General features: G+C 34.9%; 1 protein-coding gene across 4 annotated transcripts; it reads left to right on the forward strand.

Annotated features, from left to right (window-relative positions):
- Positions 1-218: 218 nt before the first annotated feature.
- Positions 219-22,020, forward strand: LOC149532386 (uncharacterized). Of its 4 annotated transcripts, none has more exons than XR_016356729.1 (6): positions 219-392; positions 1,212-1,391; positions 1,631-1,729; positions 1,859-2,010; positions 20,214-20,748; positions 21,326-22,020. XR_016356729.1 is itself a non-coding variant. In XM_089803298.1 (5 exons), exons 1-5 carry the CDS (start codon positions 357-359, stop codon positions 20,596-20,598), a joined length of 852 nt encoding a protein of 283 aa, XP_089659424.1. In that variant the 5' UTR covers positions 219-356; the 3' UTR covers positions 20,599-21,028. The 4 variants fall into 4 exon arrangements, 2 of the variants coding, with proteins under 2 accessions (XP_089659424.1, XP_089659425.1); XR_016356730.1 differs by having other exon boundaries at positions 20,217-20,748; XM_089803298.1 differs by lacking the exon at positions 21,326-22,020 and having other exon boundaries at positions 20,214-21,028.
- Positions 22,021-22,314: the final 294 nt, after the last annotated feature.

Consider the following 22,314-nt stretch of genomic DNA (forward strand, 5'->3'; position numbering starts at 1 on the left):
AATCAAAATATTCTCTTAAAATAAATAAATAGTACCAAAACAAAAACAATATGAATTTTAACTTATATTTTAAAGCTTCCTCCACATTAAGACCAATAACGGCAAAATTTCCCGAAATAATCTTTTTATGTTCTTTAAAAAGGAAACAATGTTTATTTGCAGTCACACAACACGCTACGATCTTCTTTATATTCCAACTGATTGACGAGGGCAAAACTATACGAAATTCCACGTCTGTTGACGAAAAGAGAAATCTGTAACAATTACAAAACTTGATAGAGAAGATACTGAAATCCTTCAAAGAAATTTGAGTGGGTATACTCACAGTCGGCAAAGAAGAAACACTTGTGATTGTAATGGCGTGGCATCAACAAACATCCATGCCCATGCAGGTTTTTTTCCCTCATTTTCTTTCGTTTTTTCTCGACCACTTTAAGTTTCAACTGCCCTAAAATCCTCGCCTTCTCAATAATCTAGGGTTTCATGTCAAGAGATATATCAACATTGGCTTCGTTGTTTTCTCTTCACGCTTTTGAGTTCATAGCTTTTGAAATTTAATTCTCCTTAATTTTTTCGCAATTTGGAGACGAAGTTGTCAGATCTGGGATTTTAAAGTATTCTTAGCTTTTAATTGTGGTTTTCCTTTGCTTCTAGGGTTATACAATCTCTGTTGAAAATTTAGTTGCCTCTGTACTATACCCTATTCTTAGATCTAGAAACCCTTTTAGTTTGAAAAAATCATGTGAGAAATTCTAGTGAATTTGGATTTCAAAATGACAAATCCTATCCGTGAAGATATTACTCAACGGGTTTCACGATTTAGTGTAAACTAGTGAACTGTGGTGGGAGTGATTGAGGCTGTGCTGTTAGGGAAATTTCATAGCCGCAGATGTGATTCTCCACCTGACATTATTGGCGAGTTTCATTAAAATGATTTTTCATTTATTTCCTGTAAAACCTGTGAAGCAATAATAACCTTCAGCCTGGGAAGTAAGCTCTGTTCGATCATTCTTTTTTCCATTTATAGTTCTTAATTTTGAAGTACAAAGCAACCGGAATGTGTATGCCACGGCACAGTACTTTTATGATTTATAAAATAATGTTATGCTTATGTATTGCTTTCCTTCAAAGGAAAGAATTACAATTCACAATGCCCTTTTCGTTGAACTTGGAGTTTAATTTTGTCAATATTCCTATGTCACTTATTACAGGGACCTAGAGTTACGCTTGAAGACCTTGGAGGACAACCTGGCATGCAGAGACCACCTAACACAGGACCAAATCCATTTAACAGTCCATTCCAAGGAGCTGGTTCTGCATTTATCCGAGATGGATTAGGGGCATATGGTGAGCGAATTTTTGGAACTAGTTCAGAGTACGTGCAAAGCAATGTGTGTAATGTCTCTATCTCCTGATTGCATTTTTTTGAAATCTATTGATTGCTTTTGATTTTTTTCCGGATATAGACTTGATTTTTGAAGACTTTATAGTATTTCTTAATTCTGGTTTTAATTTGATGCCAGTCAAGATGACTCCACAGTTATCATACATAACATACAGCAGTAGTACATTTCAAATCATTTTTTTTGTCGATTCGATTTTTTTCTGATGGAACATGTTTTGTAAGCAGATTAGCAAATATTTTTCCAATCCTCAATATTACTTTCAAGTTAATGATCAATACGTGAAGAACAAGCTGAAAGTAGTCCTGTTTCCTTTCCTGCACAGGGTAAGTTGGAAAACTTACAATTTGGCTGCACTGAAAATATATCTCACTGCTGTGCAAAATGCTCTAGTTGAGGATTGTTTTCGGATCAATTGTAATTAACCTAGGTATGTATTTTATTATATTGTTAAGGGTCATTGGACAAGGATAGCTGAGCAGATCCCAGGAGGTCTCACATACAAGCCGCCTATCTATGACATCAATGCTCCTGATTTATATATTCCTTTTATGGCATTTGGCACATATGTTATCCTTTCTGGTATCACATTGGGCTTGCTTGGGAAGTAAGTATGCTGCCCTGCCTACATTTGTTGTGTATATTGACTTTTTCCTCTTTCTGTGTCAATGTCCATGGCTCATATATTAAGCAATACTCATCCAGTTTGGTCTTTACCGTTGTCTAAATGTTCTATTGTCCCATGCAATCCAATCATAGGGTAAAAATGTGAAGTTTCTGTTTTCTTATCTCAGGCTTTACATATATGGTCTGCATTTTGATTGGCTCCTTCTTCGTCTATCTACTTTTCATGTTTTCTGTCTTTATACATCATCAGTTTGGAAGGTAGGAACTGATTAAGTCTTCAGTGCATCTTGAAGATCTTGTTACTTTCTGGGCCATACGTCTACAGCTAATTGTTATGCTTAAAGAAAAAGAAACAAAGTACTGACCAAGTTACATCTTTAGCATGATGGAGATTCTGTTATTGTCTAAATTGCATTCAAATTATATCTTTGAATATTTAAATGGAGGCTTTTAATGAGGTTTGCACTCTAAAAAATGAGAGACATTATAGTCCATAAAAGGTAGCACACTAGATCAAGGAATGCTCACTTCTAAATAAAGAAACTCGGGGCTTCGTTAGTATAGATTGTTTTTATATGCACTATAAATCCATTGATAAAAAATGACATTCCTCACAGATCTTTCTTATGCTCATGCTCACTTTCATCATGGTAATGGGTCATGGAGTGTGTTCTGAAAAGTTGATGCAAAAATCTCACACACAATTGAATCCTGAAACAGCATCACCTAATTATATGGATTGTGGAAATTTCTCATCACTGATTCCATACAGGAACAATCGCTAAAGTGCAGATCCCATTGTTTCCAGTATTTAATGTTATTCACTGCTGTTGCACATGGCGTAAAGCATTTTGGGATATTGTCCCTTAGAGTATATATTCAAGGAATGTTTGACGGGCACTTGGGAACTGCCCTGCCTCTTCAGCAACTTATTGTTTCTAATAACCAAATTAAACAATTTAGAGCTCACTGTTCCTGGGCTCCACAATATTGCTTGGTGTATTTCATCCGTTATGCGGTGCATACAAGGATAATACACGACCATATTTACACTACCCATAATGCTTAACAGCCCTGTTGTATGCAAATATCCCTTCTGTGCTGCTGCATGCCTAGTTGAATTAAAAGGATTACCCACAATTGCTCTTTGTAAACTTGCTGCATATGGTAATTTGTTGTAAGGTGATCATTGATTTCCAAGCAAGGGAGGGAACAGCCTCAGACATGGCACATTGCAGATCCTCTATTATATAGAACTTTCTTGCAGATCCTCCACTCAAGGAAAGCAAATCAATTTGTTGAGATTGATGTTCCTGTTCTTCCCTTGTTTCTATATACTATAAATCTATTTTCTTTCTTCTCATAGTGGAGTGCTGCCAAACATAAAACTTTCCTGGTAAAACTGCTAGTGCAACTCCCAAGACCACTTTTTGTAGTTACAATGATGTGTATACTGTCTTTAGCTCTGTGGATTAAGTGCACGCCATTAGCCGTATCAACCAACAAGTTTCCCTTAAACTCTTTAAGCTTTGTTATTGTCATCTATATGAAATGAGATTTCAAGATGAAGATGAAGTAAACTCCCAGACAATCAAGCAATTATCTATGCCTCAACAATCCCCAGCTACTAATTGAGTGGTTCTTTGCTAAATATTCCTGTTGAGAATAGAACTTCCAACCATAGCAATTTGATGCAGTTTGGTAGTCCATTTGTTCTCTTTACTTCAGATGGCTTAACTTACAGATATTGCTTATGTCTAACAGGCTGCTCTGTGATTTTAAGTGAATTGTAAAGAGATTTGACTCATTTGGTAATCCTGACACTGTAATAAGGATTAACCTGGTTGATATTAACATTGTAATTCAAAATCCTGACAACTTGGTTGATATAGGTGTATATTACCATGCTTATGACCAGGGTCTGTTCAATCCTAGACAATTGTAGGCCAGTTAGCATTCGCAGTTACCTTTAATAAAAAAATAGTTATTGCCATATAATACCACAAGACATCCAGTGTAATTTCCTCAATTTTTACGGTGACAATCAATTAAATTGGTTTTTATCAAGTTGTCAAAAGATAAATGAAATATTCAAATGATGAGTTAATATCTATTAATTTAATTAATAATAATAAAATTATAGTTAGTAAAATATTGTCAAATGTCACTTGATTAAATAGAGCTCTCCAAATATGATTAATATTATAGTCAGCAGAAGTTGGCTTAATATTTTAGATTCTTCTTAGAGTTTTTATAAAAAGGTTGCATGGATGAAGTAATATATGCTTTTAGATTTGATAAACTGTTTAGGTTTTCTGGAGACAAAAACCTAAAAGAGTACTAAAAAGGGTTGGATGAAATCCTACCTCTTAAGGGGTGGATTTGTGATGGAGCTTATAACTCTGCCAAATATGTGAAGTCTCCATTGGAGGCGAATTTGTAAGGGTTAGGATTATTTCAGGAATAAAGAAATGCGGAGGTCTTTCATTTATGTATCTGGTCTGATTTGTATTTATCTGATTTGGGGAAATAATTCAAATAAAGAATATTTCACACTGGGTACTATGTATGCATATTACTCAGTTTCATGTGAAGACGGGGCATGAGGAAGATGCGTATTAACAGATTAATATATTCTGAAGTGAGTGTTAATTTATTGGCTGTTGATTCTCATTGTTCCATCAGAGGCTTTGATGTTTCTAATGCACAGCAAGTATGATAAAATCATGGTCTGAGTAACATAGTGTATATTCTGAAGTGAGGTTGCTCCATAAATTTCCACATATAAGCCAATACATAAAGGCTAAATATTTGAGAAGACTTCAGTCAGGGAAAAGAAATATTGGGGTTTACTTCATCCTGCTTGCCATGACTCAGGAAGATTTCTACATGTGTATCAAAGGTGCAATATCATAGCACTGGTAGCTGAAAATACCGAGCCCTTCTTTTAAGGCATGAGAGCTTGCACATTCGGATGTATAGCTGGCAGGAGTGATGCAAGCAGTATGTTATCACAGATTTATTCATTCTGAAGCACCTCCCCATGCTGAAGTATAAATGTTACTAGCTATTGGGTGTTGGCATAAGATATAAATTAACACATTAGCAGTAGTTTGGTGTGAGCAGAACCCGATGGTTAGTGAACTTTGGTTTGCTTTAATATATGTCCGTGTTACTGTGATGTTATCGTATTTGTATCACTGCAAGAACATTCTGTGTCTGCAATAAAGGTCAGGTTCTTATTCTTGAATTCTGCAATTTCATATCACTGGTGGCCGATAATACTACTGACTCATGAAGAATCATTGAGTCCTTCTGTTATGGCATTGGAGCTTGCACATTCAGATCAATCTATAGCTGGCAGGAGTGATGCAAGCAGTATATTATCACAGATTTGTTCGTTCTGAAGTGCCTCCCATTGCTGAAGTATAAATATGACCAGCTATTGAGTGTTGGGCATAGGCTTAACTTACCTCATTAGCAGTAGTTCAGCATGAGCAGAATCTGATGGGTACTGAACTATGGTTTGCTTTAATATAGGTCTGTGTTACTGTGATGTTACAGTATTTGTATTACTGCAAGAACATTCTGTGTCTGCAATAAAGGTCGGGTTCTTATCCTTGAATTCTGAAACAGTGGGTATTTTCTGCGTTGCAACATTTCTATAACCTTTTCTGATCATTCTTCTACACTAAGAATTTCTGTCAAACACACTAAACAAACACAAATTTACAGTCTGAGTTGCAAGGACGTCAATGATAATCTTTTATCTGATTTATTTGTTTAAGTGTGGAAATTTCTGGTTATTTATTTGAGGAATGACATTTCATCCAATGTCATTTGTTGTGCAGTTAGAATTGGCATCTGCATTATCATTTAGTATAAAATAATTCATTACTTGGAAAATCCAATCCTTGTATATCGTCCTTATGGTTGGATGTTGAAAGTAACATGTATCACAAGGTAGGTTTGATGCTATAGGTGTTATGTTTTATAGCACTAAGTTTACTTGCCTTTGTGCCTGTTGGCAAGATGTAGAGGGCTTTGAGACAAGATGTAATCTGAGTAATATCTGAATACATATAACTTTATAACCATTATATGCCACTTAAATAACCTTAAAATACTTCTAGCATTCCTAAATAAGCTATAATAGTGTAACCTATCATAAAGGAAAAGGATAGTATGTGCGAATAAGATAATTAAGTTTTTTAATGGGAGGATATGATGGAAATGCATTATGAAAAGGCATTTAAAGGTCACAGAGACAGGAAAAGTGAGAAATAAGAGTGAAATCATATGAATTATATCAGAGAATAAGGAAGATTGCAAGTGATAGCATAATGATTTGTTATAATTTGGCTTTTATTTATTAAATATCTAAGTCCTCCCTTTTTATTGCATCATACATGGTTTACTACATATAGCAAAATATTGCCTTGGACTTCCGTCAAAAGTTTTTCTATCAGCATTTGGTTCTACTTAAGTAGGGAGATCATACCATAGAAGAAATGAGTGTGGAAATGTTGAGCACAAATTTTTTGGATTCTTTTAAAATATTATATGATGGAAATGCCTGCGAAGACGTGTGGCAACAAACAATAGACACTAGACTTCATGGAACAAGATACTAAAGTGATGGCATAGAGCAGGGAGGAGAACCAAAGACATGAATTGCAGTAGCTGATTGAATCAAAGTCATGTGCAACAGCATTAGATAAATTCAATTCAATAAAGGAATTAGTTGTTTCAATGGGAAGGACTGGAAAAAGAGTGAAGGAAAATGAGAATATAATGTGTTTAAAAGATATTTTTGAACAACAGATGAAAGTTGATAATATCTAGATTGACAAGGATAAAACAGAAAAAGTGAACCATGCATATTAATGCGAAAATAATGTTTTAGAAAAAGAACTGGAGAAAGTTAACAAGAAAAATTAAGAATTAGGAAACATTAATAGTTCATAGAAAGATGAAATATCAAAGTTGACAAAATAGATTAGTCAATTGGATTAATCGCTCTTATCTTACTAGAAGGAAAATGAGTGTAAGTTTTAAGCCTTTGTTATGTGATATTTATTATAATACAAGCAATTTGTGTTATTTGTTTGATGAATCATTTGATAAACGTGATATAGTTAAATATTATTTTGAAAAACTTAAATGTTAGAGATAACAACGATTTCTCTTTAAATCCTACTAATTGTGATATTTTAGTGGTGAAACAGATTATAGGTTCAAACAAATCACAGTTCAAGGAATGTAGTGTCTACACTGAATGGACGGTGTATCTAATTGGAAAAGATAACATATATGATTGAAAAGTTGTACAAGTACAAATATTCATGTATACAAATTTGTAGCAATCAAGAAAAAATTGAATGTTAGAGTAGGGTTAGTGCTCATGAATGAGGGTGCTATTGAGTATGACAATAGTGTTGCTGCTAAAGCTATTAAGGAAAAATAAGAGCATATCAATAAGGGTGCTGCTGAGTGTGCCAAAAGGGTTGTTGCTTGTAATGTCTCCAGCTGGGACCTTGCCTGATTTATCCTAAAATGCACAACTAGGGCTTTAGATTGTGCATCTAATTAAATTAATTTAAGAAAACAATGGATACTTCATAATTTTTCTGACATTTAAAGTATCCAAACCCACTTTCTTACTTATCTCTAAACTCAACCCTGAGGAGGACTGGGAGTACTTGTCATAGGGTACTTGGATATCAATTTACAAGTGGATTCACTAAAGGTTTCTAAACCTCTATGTTATACCCATCTTGGAACTATGTCCTCAGTGTTTCAGAAATACATTCCGTAGCCTCTCTTGGGATTACTCCTGACTTCCCTACAACCTATCTGTCCTCAAAAAGATCTATATCAAGAGACTAAGGGATAGGCTATGAATATACCCACTTCAAATATATTATGAATGATTAATGGATATAAACATCTATATAAATTATAATCATATATGTGTGTGTGTGTGTGTGTGTCTACTCATATTCTGATTCATTAATATAAACTGATACTGATGTATATATCATAGGATCTGAACCATATATAGGCCAGTTTGGCCCTTAGCCTTCTTATCTTTCAACTTTTACATTTTGTAGAGCAGTACTAAATTGTACTCTTCACTGTGTTGATTTACAAATGTAATCTGTGCTTCTCTCAGATTGAATTCCATCCACTTTAGAGAATGTGCCATCACCTTTTAATAGGTTATGATGAGATATATGCAAAAGGAGGTGTCTCTTCTTATGACCATTGCAAATAACTACTCATTCTAATCACTTCCTAATCCAATATTAATTTATTAACTAATGTAAGTCGGTGTCAGCATATTTCTTGGGGACAATGATTTGATGGAAACACTTTGGCAGTGAACTCATATTGTTTTCTACCTTCTCCATGTAATTGCCAACTGATCATTTCCTCAATGAACTGATTGCTTTGATACTCGCACCTTGCATATGCCTCTCGCTTATTGGTTAGACCATAGTTGGAAAACTTACGAAAGCCCAAAACTCGCCAAGGCCTGAAGAGAAATTCGAGAAAAAGTAAGCAGAAAATTGGCAAGTTATAAAATTGCTTAAATTCTAAGTTGCCAATTCGAATGTGGATGCAGATGTGAGAATTGGGTGCACAAATGCACATTCTTTTTAAAATTGCTTAAATTCTAAGTTGCCAATTCGGATGTGGATGCAGGTGTGAGAATTGGGTGCACAAATGCACATTCTTTTTTGGATTTTGGATGTGTTTATATATATATATATATGCAAAGAAATGTTAGAAATTTACAAAATTAAATCATTTGATAGTATGATACTTCTCCATTGAACAAGATATCTGATAGCTCACAAATATTTAAATTTAAATAACTAATAACTTCAAGTCTAAAAGCCATATCTATCATATTGGGCATCCAGATGCTCACGGATGCCCCATGGATGCACACAAGAAAAGCTCATTCAAGGCATCCGGATGTGCTGTGAATACTCAACTTTCATATGCATTTTGAAAGCTCAACTTGTTGATGTATAGCGTCTGCAGAAGTAATCTGTTACGAGCAAACCTGTATCATATCTGATAATCATTACTGTAGTTCTCTCTCACACACACAGAGATATATATATATATATGAGTTGTTAGTAATTACTATGAACTTGCGATTGATATCATTGCCAGCAGATTAGATAATCGGAGACTGCCTTGTATTAACATTGTGATGGCATTAACAATTGATTGCATTAACTGTTAACTAATCTTTGATTATGCCTCCATAGAGGCATGACCCTACGTGGCCAAAGACCACGTAGAGTCATGACTCTATGGGTCATAACTGTTGCACATGTATATACATCAAATGCAGATCGATGGGAAAGATATCAATCTATGAAAGGCCACGTAGAGTCATGACTCTATGGGTCATAACTGTTGCACATGTATATACATCAAATGCAGATCGATGGGAAAGATATCAATCTATGACATCTTGGACACAACGATCTGCATTACAAATAACCTTCAGTACTTTTCTTTGTGATCTAAATCTGCAGGGTCATTGTCACATACAGTATACATCTCACATTATCAGCAATATTTAGAGAAGTAGATTCTGCATGCAAATTTAGAGATCATCAGTATTTGAAAGGCAACTTTGCACTATTGCGATACAAGTAAGAGTTTTTATTGTTCCTATATTTATTGTAACAGTTTTATCTATCAGAGATCCATAAAAACTTAACATTGTATCAGAGCCATTATGATAAGAAAAGATATTACTCAGAATTAAAATCCAAAATCTCAGATTTTCTTTCAAAAGCCAAATTATATTATTAAAATGGTGAATCATGTGAGACTAGAAGATAGGCTTGAGGGTGCATCTAATTTCTTGTCATGGAAAATTAGAGTAATGATAATATTAAGGGAAATGGAATTAGAAGAATATATTGAAACAAACATATCCATGCTTGAAAATGAACCAAAGAAAGTAACATGGAAAAGACATAATAATAAAGCAATGAAAATCATGATAGATTCTATAAAAGATCTTATTCTTCCATCCATATCTAGTCTCAAGATTGCATTTGAGTTGTTTTCCACTATTCGAGATACATTTGAAATCAACAATACTAGTAGATTATTAACCCTAAAGCAAGATCTACTATATATAAAGATGAAAAATGGAGAATCTATAACTTCATACTTTCTAAGGATTTGTGAACTAAAATATCAACTTGCAACAATGGAAAATCGAGTTGATGACAAAGAACTCAGCATGATAGCTCTAAGAGGTCTTCCTCTATCATGGGAAACATTTATTCGAGGTTTAAGCGCTCGACCTGAACTCTCTAAATTTGATTTATTAAAGAATGAATGCACACAAGAAGAATCCAGATTAGTCTCAAGAGGACTAAGTACAAATCAAGAGGGAGAAATTCAAGCACTTCATGTGAAATCAAACAAGAAAAGAAAATTCAAATACAACAAAAGGGAATCCAACAAATCATATAAGCAATGTGATTTGTCCAAAGTTAGATGTTTTAAATGTGATAAAATTGGTCACTCCCATAGCTTCTGCCCCGAAAAGAAGAAAATTCAAGCAACTTTAGCAGAAATCAAAGGAGAGGGTGTAGAGAACGAAGAAAGAGAACTATGCTTTTTACTTAGCCTTTTCGAGTGAATTAAACTCTAATGACAACACTTGGATCATAGACAGTGGAGCATCTCAACACATCATTGGTTTTAAAGACAAATTTGAAACCTTCTTTCAACAAGCCTCAGAAGAAGTTACCATTGGAGATAACTCTACTCATCCTATTAAAGGAATTGGTTCCTGTTCAATTCACCTAAATTCAAGAATTACACTACAACTCAAAAATGTTTTATATGTACTAGGAATAAAGAGAAACTTAGTCTCTATTTTTGGTCTTGCTGATCAAGGTTTCAAAATCACATCTTAATAGGACAAAGTTCTATCTTGGCCCAAGAACTATAATATCAAGAAAGCCATATCCATCGGATTTAGAGATGGAAGTCTTTATAAACTTTGTAATAATCAAAACTTAGCTTTTAGTCATGAAACTTCAAATTCCACTGAAATTTGGCATAGGAGGCTAGGTCACCTTCACCATTGTGCATTATCATCCATAGGAAAAATTGTAAAAGGTTTACCTAGTCTCAAAATTGATCATTTAAGTATTTGCAAAGGATGTGCTTTAGGTAAAAATACTAAACAATCATTTCCTAAACGTGTTCACAAATCTAAATCCATTCTTGAATTGATCCACACTAATCTTTACGGTCCTGTCTGTACCTTCTCTTAATGGGTGCCTCTTCTATGTAATTTTTATTGATGATTACTCTAGAAGAACTTGGATCTATTTTCTGAAACAGAAAGAATCAGCTGAAGTTTATCAAAATTCAAAAAGTTCAAAGCCTTAGTTGAAAATTAGTCAGGATAGAAAATTAAAACACTAAGGTCAGACAATGGAGGTGAATACATCTCTGATATTTTTAAGAATTTTTGCATTGCTGTTGGGATTAAGAGGGAGTTTTCTGTACCTTATAATCCTCAATATAATGGAATTGCTGAACATAAAAATAGATCAATTGTTGAATCTGCCAGAGTAATGATGCATGATCAAAACCTTCATACTTCCTTTTGGGCTGAAACATCTAAAACTGTAGTTTACATTCAAAATCGATGTCTACACTCAATATTGGAAAACACCACTCCAGAAGAAGTATTTACAGGCATTAAACCTGATCTAAGCCATCTAAAAATATTTGGATGTCTAGTTTATATCCACATTCCTAAAGAGAAAAGAACAAAACTAGAACCTTCCAGGAAGAAGGGGATATTTATTGGATATAGTGAAACAACAAAAGGATATAGGGTCTTCATTCAAGGTCAAAGAACAATTGAGATTAGCAGAGATGTGAAATTTGAAGAAGATATTGCATTTAATATATCTAGAAACAATGATAAATCCATTATTGAATCTATTCCTGAAGTAGATGAAAATCAACAAGCAGGAATTGAGAGGGAGAATGATATTGAACCATCTTCTTCCACTATGTCTAATCACGAAGATTCTGAAAATGTCAATAATAAAAAGAGGCCACTTTAGGCTAGGAAAATGATAGAAGAAAATCAGGTTGAACCTAATGAAGTGATTCGAGAGAGCAAAAGAACAAGAAATCAATCATGTTATGTTGAATTATTAACTGAACTTGTAAAAACTGAACCTTCTAATGTTAAGGAAGCACTTTCAAATCAGTCTTGGAAAGAAGCAATGATTGAAGAATATAACTCTATACTAAAAAATGATGTATGGGATGTTGTACCAAGACCTAAAAACAAATCAGTTGTTTCTTCCAAATGGCTGTTTAAAATTAAGCATGCATCTGATGACAGCATTGAAAAGTACAAAGCCAGATTTGTAGTACAAGGTTTTTTACAGAAAGAAGGCATCGATTATGAAGAAACATTTGCTCCAGTTGCTAAATATACTTTAGTCAGAACCATCTTGGCTATTGCAGCATCCAAGGGATGGAAGGTTCATCAAATGGATGTCAAAACAATGTTCTTTAATGGCAAGATTGAAGAAGAAGTCTATATCGAGTAACCAAAAGGATTCATTACTCATGACAGCAAAACTCATGTTTGTAAATTAAAAAAACACTTAATGGTTTCAAACAAGCTCCTAGAGCATTGTATGAAAGAATAGACAACTATCAAATAAAGTTAGGATATTCCAAAAATGAAGCAAATCCCGACTTATGATATGATTATTCTTGTGTTATATGTTGATGATTTGTTGATAACAAGTGAGGAACGTCTAATAAAGAAATGCAATCAAGAACTCGCAGCAGAGTTTGAAATGAAAGACTTAGGTCTACTTCACTACTTTCTTGGATTAGAAGTTTGGCAACAGGATAATTATATTCTTCTGAATCAAGGAAAATATACAGTCGACATTTTAACAAAATTTGGAATGATGGAATGTAAACTAGCGGCTACTCCTATGGAAGTAAACCCACACAAGTTGAAGGATGATATGATCAAATCAGAACCTACGGATTCTACTTACTACAGGCAGATTATTGGATCTTTAATGTATTTGGTGAATACTCGTTCTGACAAAAGCTATGCTACTAACCCCTTGAGTCAGTTTATGTGTGCACCAAAGAAGATACATCTACATGCAGCTAAATACATTTTGAGATATCTAAAGGGTACTATTGGAATGGGAATCAAATGTGATGAAGTCAACATCGAACTTCATGGATATTTAGATTCTGATTGGCCAGGCAATCCTATTGAACATAAGAGTACTTTTGGAATATTGCTTCAGTCTAGGATCTGGTATGGTTTCTTGGTCCAGCAGAAAACAGACTTCAGTTGCATTAAGTTCCATCGAGGCAGAATACATTGCATCTTCTTTGGGTGCTAGAGAAGCGGTATGGCTACGGAAGTTGTTAGCAGATTTGTACAAAAGACTTTTGAAGCCCACTGTGATTCATTGTGATAATCAAAGTTGCATCAAGCTTTCAACCAATCTGGTTTTCCACAATCGCTCCAAACATATTGAAATTCCTTACCACTACATTTGAGATATGGTGAATTGAGGAATCATTCAATTGGAGTACATCTGTACTAATGAGCAAACAACTAATACATTTACCAAGCCTCTTGCTAAAGTGAAGTTGAAATACATCAGAGAAAAACTTGGTATGATTAATTTGTAATATTGAATGTTAAATTAAATTTTTTAATTCATGTGAGTTTATGCTTCTATTGTTGTTTAGTTGCATCAGATATGTAATGAAAGGTGACAATCTTTCATGGACATATTCATTCAGAAGGTAATTATTTGCAAGGTGACGATCTTGTAAATGATAGGCCTATTATCATGGATATCTCTAGACATTGCTTCGGGCAATTAGAGATCATAGATAACGAACTCATGTTATTATCATGGACATCTCTAGACATTGCTTCAGGCAATTAGAAATCATGAGTAACAAATTTTTATATTAATGCTATGGACATCTCTAGACATTGCTTCAGACGATTAGAGATCATAGATAACATTTTCATTATTACTCTAGATATTGTTTCGGACAATTAGAGATTATGATGTATGTTATGATAGTGTTCATAGCTTGGTGATTTTTATTATTTGACTAGTCACTGTTTCTGAGTGTTAATATCAGATAAAGTAATTAGATATTCTATTTTGAAATCTAAGGTATATTATTCTCACTTGTTAAGAGGGAGTGTTGATGTATAGTGTCTGTAGAAGTAATCTATCATGAGCAAACCTGTATCATCTCTAATAATCATTACTGTAGTTCTCTCTCTCCCCCCCCCCTCTCTCTCTCTCTCACACACACACGTGTGTGTGTGTGTGTGTGTGTGTGAGTTGTTAGTAATTACTATGAACTTGCGATTGATATCATTGCCGACAGATTAGATAATCAGAGACTACCTTGTATTAACATTGTGATGGCATTACCGAGTGATTGCTGTTAACTAATCTTTGATTATGCCTCCATAGAGTCATGACTCTACAGGTCATAACTGGTGCACATGTATATATATCAAATGTAGATTGATGGGAAAGATATCAATCTACGACATCTTGGACCCAGCGATCTGCATTACAAATAACCTTCAGTACTTTTCTTTGTGATCTAAATCTGCAGGGTCATTGTCACATATAGTATACATCTCACATTATCAGCAATATTCAGAGAAGTAGATTCTGCATACAAATTCAAAGATCATTAGTATTTGAAAGGTAACTCTGCACTACTGTGATACAAGTAAGAGTTTCTATTGTTCCTATATTTATTGTAATAGTTTTATCTATCAAAGATCCATAAAAACTTAACACAATTGAGTATTCACAATGCATCTAGATACCCTAGATGCACTTCCTACATCCATCCACAAGTTATCCTGCTTTGGTTTTGTGCCTACATGCATCCACTTCCATCTTCGAGACAAGGTGCCACGCATCAGTTACTGAGCTTAAATTTAATCAGAAATGCATTATTTTGCAAAATTCAATGAGAAGATGTATCCAATGAGTCAATAATTGAGAATAGTAAAGAAATAAGCTTAGTCTAGACATATTTAAAGACAAAGCAAGTATAAAATCACATTATCGTGAGGAATGTTGATTGCTGAAAATAGTAAAAAATTTATGTAAAACTAAAAGCAATATATCATCACAATTTCATCTTCCTCTTTCCAACTTTAGTAAAAACTAAGGGAGAGGTAGAACTAGAGGGTCTAGTCTAGTCCTAGAAATCCTATTCTTTGGGTATGTTTGACTTAGTATGTAGCTTGTTGTCCATTTGGAATGTAGCTTTACCAAATCGAGCCCCCTCCTCCATAACCTACCTCTCCTAATCATTGATGTCCTCTTCAAAAACCACCTCATATACGCTTCAAATCGATAGAAATCAGTTTGCAAGTGTTTGGAAGACTACTTTCCCCCTTTCAACAAAATACAAGTGAAGAAATGAGAAATGAAATTAATCTGGGCCAATTTTTGCCTTTAAGTGCTGTTATAAAACTATGACCTAGCTCTTGAGAAAACTCGGCAAGCAAAAACTCAACAATTACTCAACGAGTTTTTGGCAAAAATTGTATAAGTAAAAAATTTGGTAGGCTAGAAAACTCGGACAATTTTTGCAACTTGGTGAGTACTTTGCTAGTAGTACATCAATGGGTTAGATGCCTTTGGGGGTTTGTATTTGTTGAGGTCGCATGTACTTTGTCCTGAATTGAAATCTTGTCCTTGTATCGTGTTTGTTTTAGTTATGTCTTTTAATCAAATCACCTTGGTTTGGTAATTCACAAGTATTCTCTCAATCTATCTTAATCAGGCTAGTGCTCTTTTTATTTAGAGCTACCATCTATTGACTGATACAACCACTACATTTGACATACATTTGCTAGACTCTTATAAATTCAATTGCAATGAAGACTAAAATCCTTTTCTTCTTGATCAATCAAGGTGTCAATATTCTCAATGATCTCGAGTTGTTTATTATTAACAAAGTCACAGACTAAATTGTTATATGAAGCTGACACTTGATGTAGGTTGCCATCTTCTTTGATACTAATTGGTGTCTTCTAGGTCCAAAACATTGTCATAGAGCTTCCTTAAGCCATTGAACACAATCAGTGGATCATGCTCAATTATATTAGCTCCTTATAAGCTTGATGTTCCATTTTACAAGTTGCCATCTTTTATCTTTACCGGTTGATAACATACTCAATGTGTATCTTCCTCTATGATATTAAGTCTTGGTCAATCAGACATTTGTAGATGGTTTAGTTGCCATGCCAATGTTTTCTCACAACATGTAGGTGTTTGCCTTAGTCCACAAAATGACTTTGGGAGGCTTGAATATTTATAGCGGTGATGAGTACGTCACCACTATTAGCGAAGTTTTGACTTTATATAACTTCTCTCAGCTTTTAGCCAACATGGATTTTATATATCAATGTTCATGTTTATCACTTGATTGATGCTTAATAAGTCACCTTAATTTGATGAATACAAAGTCTCCATGGATTAGTTTTTTTTTTTTTGATATGTAATATTTTGCTTTTGACTGGAGCTACGTACCAATGAGACCACAAATTGAGTGGACCTCATCCCTGAATACAACCACCAAGACATGTGAGCATAGAAGCCCACCAAGGATGTTAGGCTCGAGGGCACAACCAACACCTGATGTGGGTCTGACACAGGGTCCGCGAGCACTCCTAGCCCTACGACAATCTTGAGAGTTGACTATTGTTCTCTCCTTTTCCATTGGCAAGCAGCCTCAACACCATGATCTCTATCATGAATACGTCACATACATGCATCTATCCACCACCACACATGACAACCAAGGTGGGCCCAACCAGCATTAACACTGTTTTGGGCCAAGAAGAGATTTGAACCTTGGTTGCACCAGTAACAGTGCAACCAAGTCATCACTACACCACAAGGTGATCCCCAATCTCCATGGATTAGTTGTTCGACTATAAGAAATCATTAAAGCTTATCTTTCATAGTCAATATCTTTTAACCATTATATCATAGTCCCTTAATTTATATCCTTGCAATTTTGTTTATTTAGAGACTTCACAAAATTAGCTTATTGGGTTCACAATTGGGGTTTCTAACGGGGGGCGTGAAATTACTAATGAAGTAGAGCACTCCAAAAGGTTGCTGCTAAGGAAGAAGCAAAGAGTGCTAAGAGGGCTTTGCTTGTAGAGGAGTAGAGCATGTCATGAGGGCCATGTTGAGGAAGAACCATGGCAAGAAAAGCAATCGTGAAGTACACAATTTCTCCAGGTTGTATTGAGGACAAGACAATGGTTCAGGCTTGGGGAGGGTGTTGGCAAGATATAAAGGGCTGTGAAGCACCACAGATGTAATATGGGTGATTCTGAACTATCCATTATATAGCGCTTAAACAACTTTGAAACATGTCCACTATGCCTAAATAGGCAATAGAAGATTAACATAATATAAAATGAAAGTTTAACTTGTGGGATAAGATAATTAAGTGTTATTATGAAGGATATGATGGCAAAATATTATAGAAAGGCATTAAGAGGCTAATAAAAAAGGGAACAGTGAGTGATAAGAGTGTGGAATCACGTGAATTAAATATATATGAGAGATTAAGGAAGATGATAGTGAGAGTGCAACATGAGAAATCAATTGCAAGATATTTATAAGCCATGAAAGTATATTTATCATTAATATATGATTTTATAGTGTATACATGTGAGTATATAATTTATAATTTGGTTTATAGTTTTTTGGATCAGTCTAGTCTAGTTTGGTTTATGTGTATTGCATATCTTATATCTCCCCTATAAAATTTACTACACATAACAGAATATTAAACCTTTGGAGGCTCTGGCCAAGTTTTTTTTGTGAATGGCGCTTATTTTGGAATTGTTGGTTGCTGGAGGTTTGAGTACACATTTGAGAAAGAAGCTCACAAGGTTTATTACATTCTGCGGAGCTTGGAATGGTCTAAGGTAGTCAAAGTAGAACCTAAAAATGTTATACAGTACTTGTGAAAAATTGCTGAACTCGCAAGTCTTCTGGCAGGCTGAGACAGGTCAATCAGACTTGTGAGACATGTCTTCAAGTTTTATCTAGTACTCGGCCGAGTCTAGGTCAACTTCTCTAAGGGCTTGGACTCCCAAGTCCCGAGCCTGGACTCTTTCACTGCAGAAAAATGTGCCCAGTGAAGGATAAAGCTTCATATTGTTATTCTCAATACAGAATGAAATAGCATTGTTTTCTATAGCCTCAGTTGTTCACAATGCATTCCCTTCTAATGCAGTTATTTTTGTAAATTCCACTGAGATCCGGTAAGATTCTCTTCAGCAAGGCCTTAGCTGTGGCATTGTTATTTTTTGCTGTGGAAGTCACAGACCAATGCTTCTTAATACATTTGTCCCTGTTTTCCAAGTGGTGGTCTCTGGAGATTTTTTATTTTTTTATTAATATGTGAGGAACAAATTCAATGCATACATTCTGCTGCAGATCTGGGAGTGGTCCCAGGCAATTCAAAGTAGAACTTGAGACTTAACACAAAATGACTTCTCTTTGCAGAATTTTTTTGTTCAACATTGTAATTAGTATCTTGCTACTTGGGCACTCAATATTATGTTTCACAAAGTTTCATGTCCGGGACCTCCACTTCTTGGGATGTTGGTTATTGCTTTATTTGACATAATGATGCTCTTTACTCCTAGCTTTTCTTTCAGCATCTTCTGATTGTCGGTTTTGTACAATGCCCAATAATCCTTGGCATTCTATACCCATATTTTATAATCTATTCCTCATCTGCTGATATAGAGCATAACCCATCTTCTCACACTATGGATGTTAATGTTTATTTATTTCTACCTGCTTTGCGTGCAATTCATTCTTCAGCTCCTTTATATCTTTTTTTGCATGCTGATGTAGCAATCCTTAAAGTATGATTCGACACACAAGAAAATCTATACTTTGTGATGCATGGGAAGCTGTTTTAAAGGATCAGTACAGTTACACTATCTGTTCTTCTTGATAAACTACAGAATAATTGCTTTTTACCAAGTAGGCAGTTGTTCTTGCTGGCATCTGATTCCCAGAAGATTCTAGATACCAGCTCCTAAAGTCCTTTGCTGTTTCAGGAGGAGAAAACATCTCAGAAGTGAAGTAAGTTGCAAGGATAAGTTCCACCGATCTATGAAGAATGGGTATTGGCTAAGACCTAAACTAAAACATATTTACCAAGGTGGACACTCGGAAGTTTTTTTTTTTTTCAAACTTCCAAGTGTCCACCTTGGTAAGATGGTAAGATTTACACTTTAGTTTAGGTTTTAGACATTGCCCCATGAATGCTCCTAAACCAGATCCCTAGCACTAAGGATAGTTCACTGGCTAAATGTTTGCAGCACTTTTAGCTTTGTGATAAGTTACTGCAAGCAAAAGCTGATCATGTTGAATCTGTACATGAAAGTCAAAGCCACGTCTATTCCTCTTGTCAGTTTTCAGGATGAAATAGCTTTCTCATGCATGGCTTAAACAATAAAACTGAATCCCCTCTTTTGATCTGTTTGTAGTTGCTACCAAGAGCCAGAGGATATTACTTAATGAGGGCCTTCATTTCACCCATGTTTTTTGATGCTCTGGGATTTGTTAATGTGTTGCCAACTGCCTCTTTACCAGGTTGATTTTGTATAAATAACTCCAGTTCCTGCTAAATGCAGAATTTTGTCAAAGGCATTCCTAATGTCAAGTTTCATCTTTAGCTTTATGCAGTTCAGATTTGTCTTGTGCCTTATATTTAGTGACCCATACTGATGCTTTTAGCAAAGTGTTCCATGTTAAGTATACAAGCGAGCATGCTATATCTTCCTACTATCAACTTCTCATGTTTTGAATTCAATGCATGAAAGAATATCTGGATAAATCGTCTTCTAGAATAAGTGGGTAGTATGTTTTTCTTGAACCTGTAATAGATGCATACTTGGTTAGTTCCCTCTTGTTAAAGTGGTTCTTGTAAAAATTGAGTAGCTGTTAGGTGCTATTGATTTTCTGTAATCTATTTTTGGAACCAAACTGTTGACATAATGCTTCTTGTTTTAAGCAGGTTCAGTCCTGAAGCATTGAGTTTTCAATTTTCAAAAGGTCTTCTCGGTTGGTTTGCTCAAGTGTTACTGTTGAAATTGTCACTCTATGCACTTGGCAGTGGAGAGGCTCCAATTTTAGACATTGTTGCGTATGGTGGATATGCTTTTGTTGGCATAGCTCTCTCTGTTTTGGCACGTGTTTTCTGGAGTTATTCATACTATGTTATAATGCCCTGGACATGCCTGTGCATGGGGATTTTCTTGGTTAAAACTATGAAGAGAGTCTTGTTTGCGGAGGTTAGAAGTTATGACAGAGATTCCAGCAGGCACCACTACCTCCTACTTTTCATGGCAATCACTCAATTTCCATTGTTCCTTTGGCTTGGATACAGCATTGCCTAATTCAGTTTGGATCACATCAGTGTAAATTAATGTCTCCCTCAATCTGGAGCTTTTTTTCCAGCGCGTTCTTCGAGATCTCTGGTTATATCTTCTAGCTATCCTCGACAAATAGAAAGCTCTGAAATGTCATTGTGCACCGATGTTATACAGGTATACAACATTGCCATGGGAATGCATGTCCTTCAGATGTACTTGTGATACATTTTAGTGAATCTCATGTTGTTTCAGAAGTGCAATGCATCTCTGCTTGCACTATAGTATACTGCGGCTGATGCTTCTGGGGATTTAATTTTGTTAATCAGTTCTTTAGGGGTAGAAGTAAATGTTGAAATATTAAATTTAATTGAATCTTTCCATTTTTGAGAAATGGGTAACTGTATTCTTAGATAAAAAAAATCAAAATATAAGAATAATTTCATGTGTGTTTTCAGTTGGTTTGTTCAAATTATGAGTTTCCTACCCAGTAATGCTTTGTACCTGCTTATAAACACAGCCTAATGGACCACAGATATTTTTGCTGGACACCAAACAATTTGTTTCCTTTAAACACTTCTGATGATTGAAATATATAGAATTGATCAACATTGTAATTGGAAAGTTATTTCTTCAACAATTTGATTGGTTATTCAAATATTTTTAATGTGGTTCGAGTAGCGATTTTAAATTTTAATCAATCTGAAGTGGACATGGTTGCATATTGTGACTGCTGCTATATTATTAAAAACAGGGTTTGCAACAGGCCCCCAGCGCCAAAAAATTAACAAAAAACAGCAGACACTTAATTTGAAAAGAAGTACAATCTTTTATTGATTCAAATGATTACATTTCAAGATGATAGCATAAAGCTTGTTATCATCACGATGTCTAACGGGAAGGCCTAAAGCACAGCACCAACTTCCATAGCAGTAGAGTGACATACCCCAGCAGACTCAGATAAAAAGACACAGTTCCAATGCTAGACATGGACAAACCAAGAAGTTATCAAAGAATTATCAGAAGCAGATGCCACCCTGGGCCAAGTTCCAATCACTCCAGCTTGAACATCATCGTTAGTTTCTGTTCTACTTAAGCATCAGTTCACTGGCATCTGGCCATAGTTAACTGATGCCTCATTATTTCCAAATTTCGATGATATAAGAAAGGTGGAAATTTCTTAAGCATGGATTCAATAGATTTGCCACTAGAGTGAAAAATGGTTGAAAGGCCCTTTATATTTGCTAATAACTCTATTGGCAGTTGTGTGGATTCTTGAAGACTACCTTCAATTGAAGGAGAAGCCGAGCAATTGATCGTGCCTTTTGGAAATTGTGGGGGCAATATACTACTGAGGGATTGGATGTATTGTATTATATGATATTTGAGTTAGAATGAGATGCATGCTTTGAACTGTGTTTTATTCAATGTGAATCTGATTAATTTATACATACTGCAAATCGAACAGAAAGCTTACTGCATGTAGTAAACTATGGCTCGCATAGAAAAGTGGAGTCCCCATGCCATTTTTGTTAGTTGATTTGGACTGTTGGATGAGGACTAATTAACTACAAACTTAGAAAAAACTTAAGGAATTATTTAATTTTGGTATGCCAAGTTGTTGGGGTCATAATTCTTAGCTGTTTGGGCAAAATTTGGGGTGATTTCCAAGAGACCTGGTCTAGTCATTGATGCATGCTAATTTTTCTAAATAATTATTGATGTATGATTCTTTTTCTTAAC

Source organism: Cupressus sempervirens, chromosome 10, assembly GCF_028749045.1.
Source record: "Cupressus sempervirens isolate cs-2001-9-10 chromosome 10, ASM2874904v1, whole genome shotgun sequence".
NCBI lineage: Eukaryota > Viridiplantae > Streptophyta > Pinopsida > Cupressales > Cupressaceae > Cupressus > Cupressus sempervirens.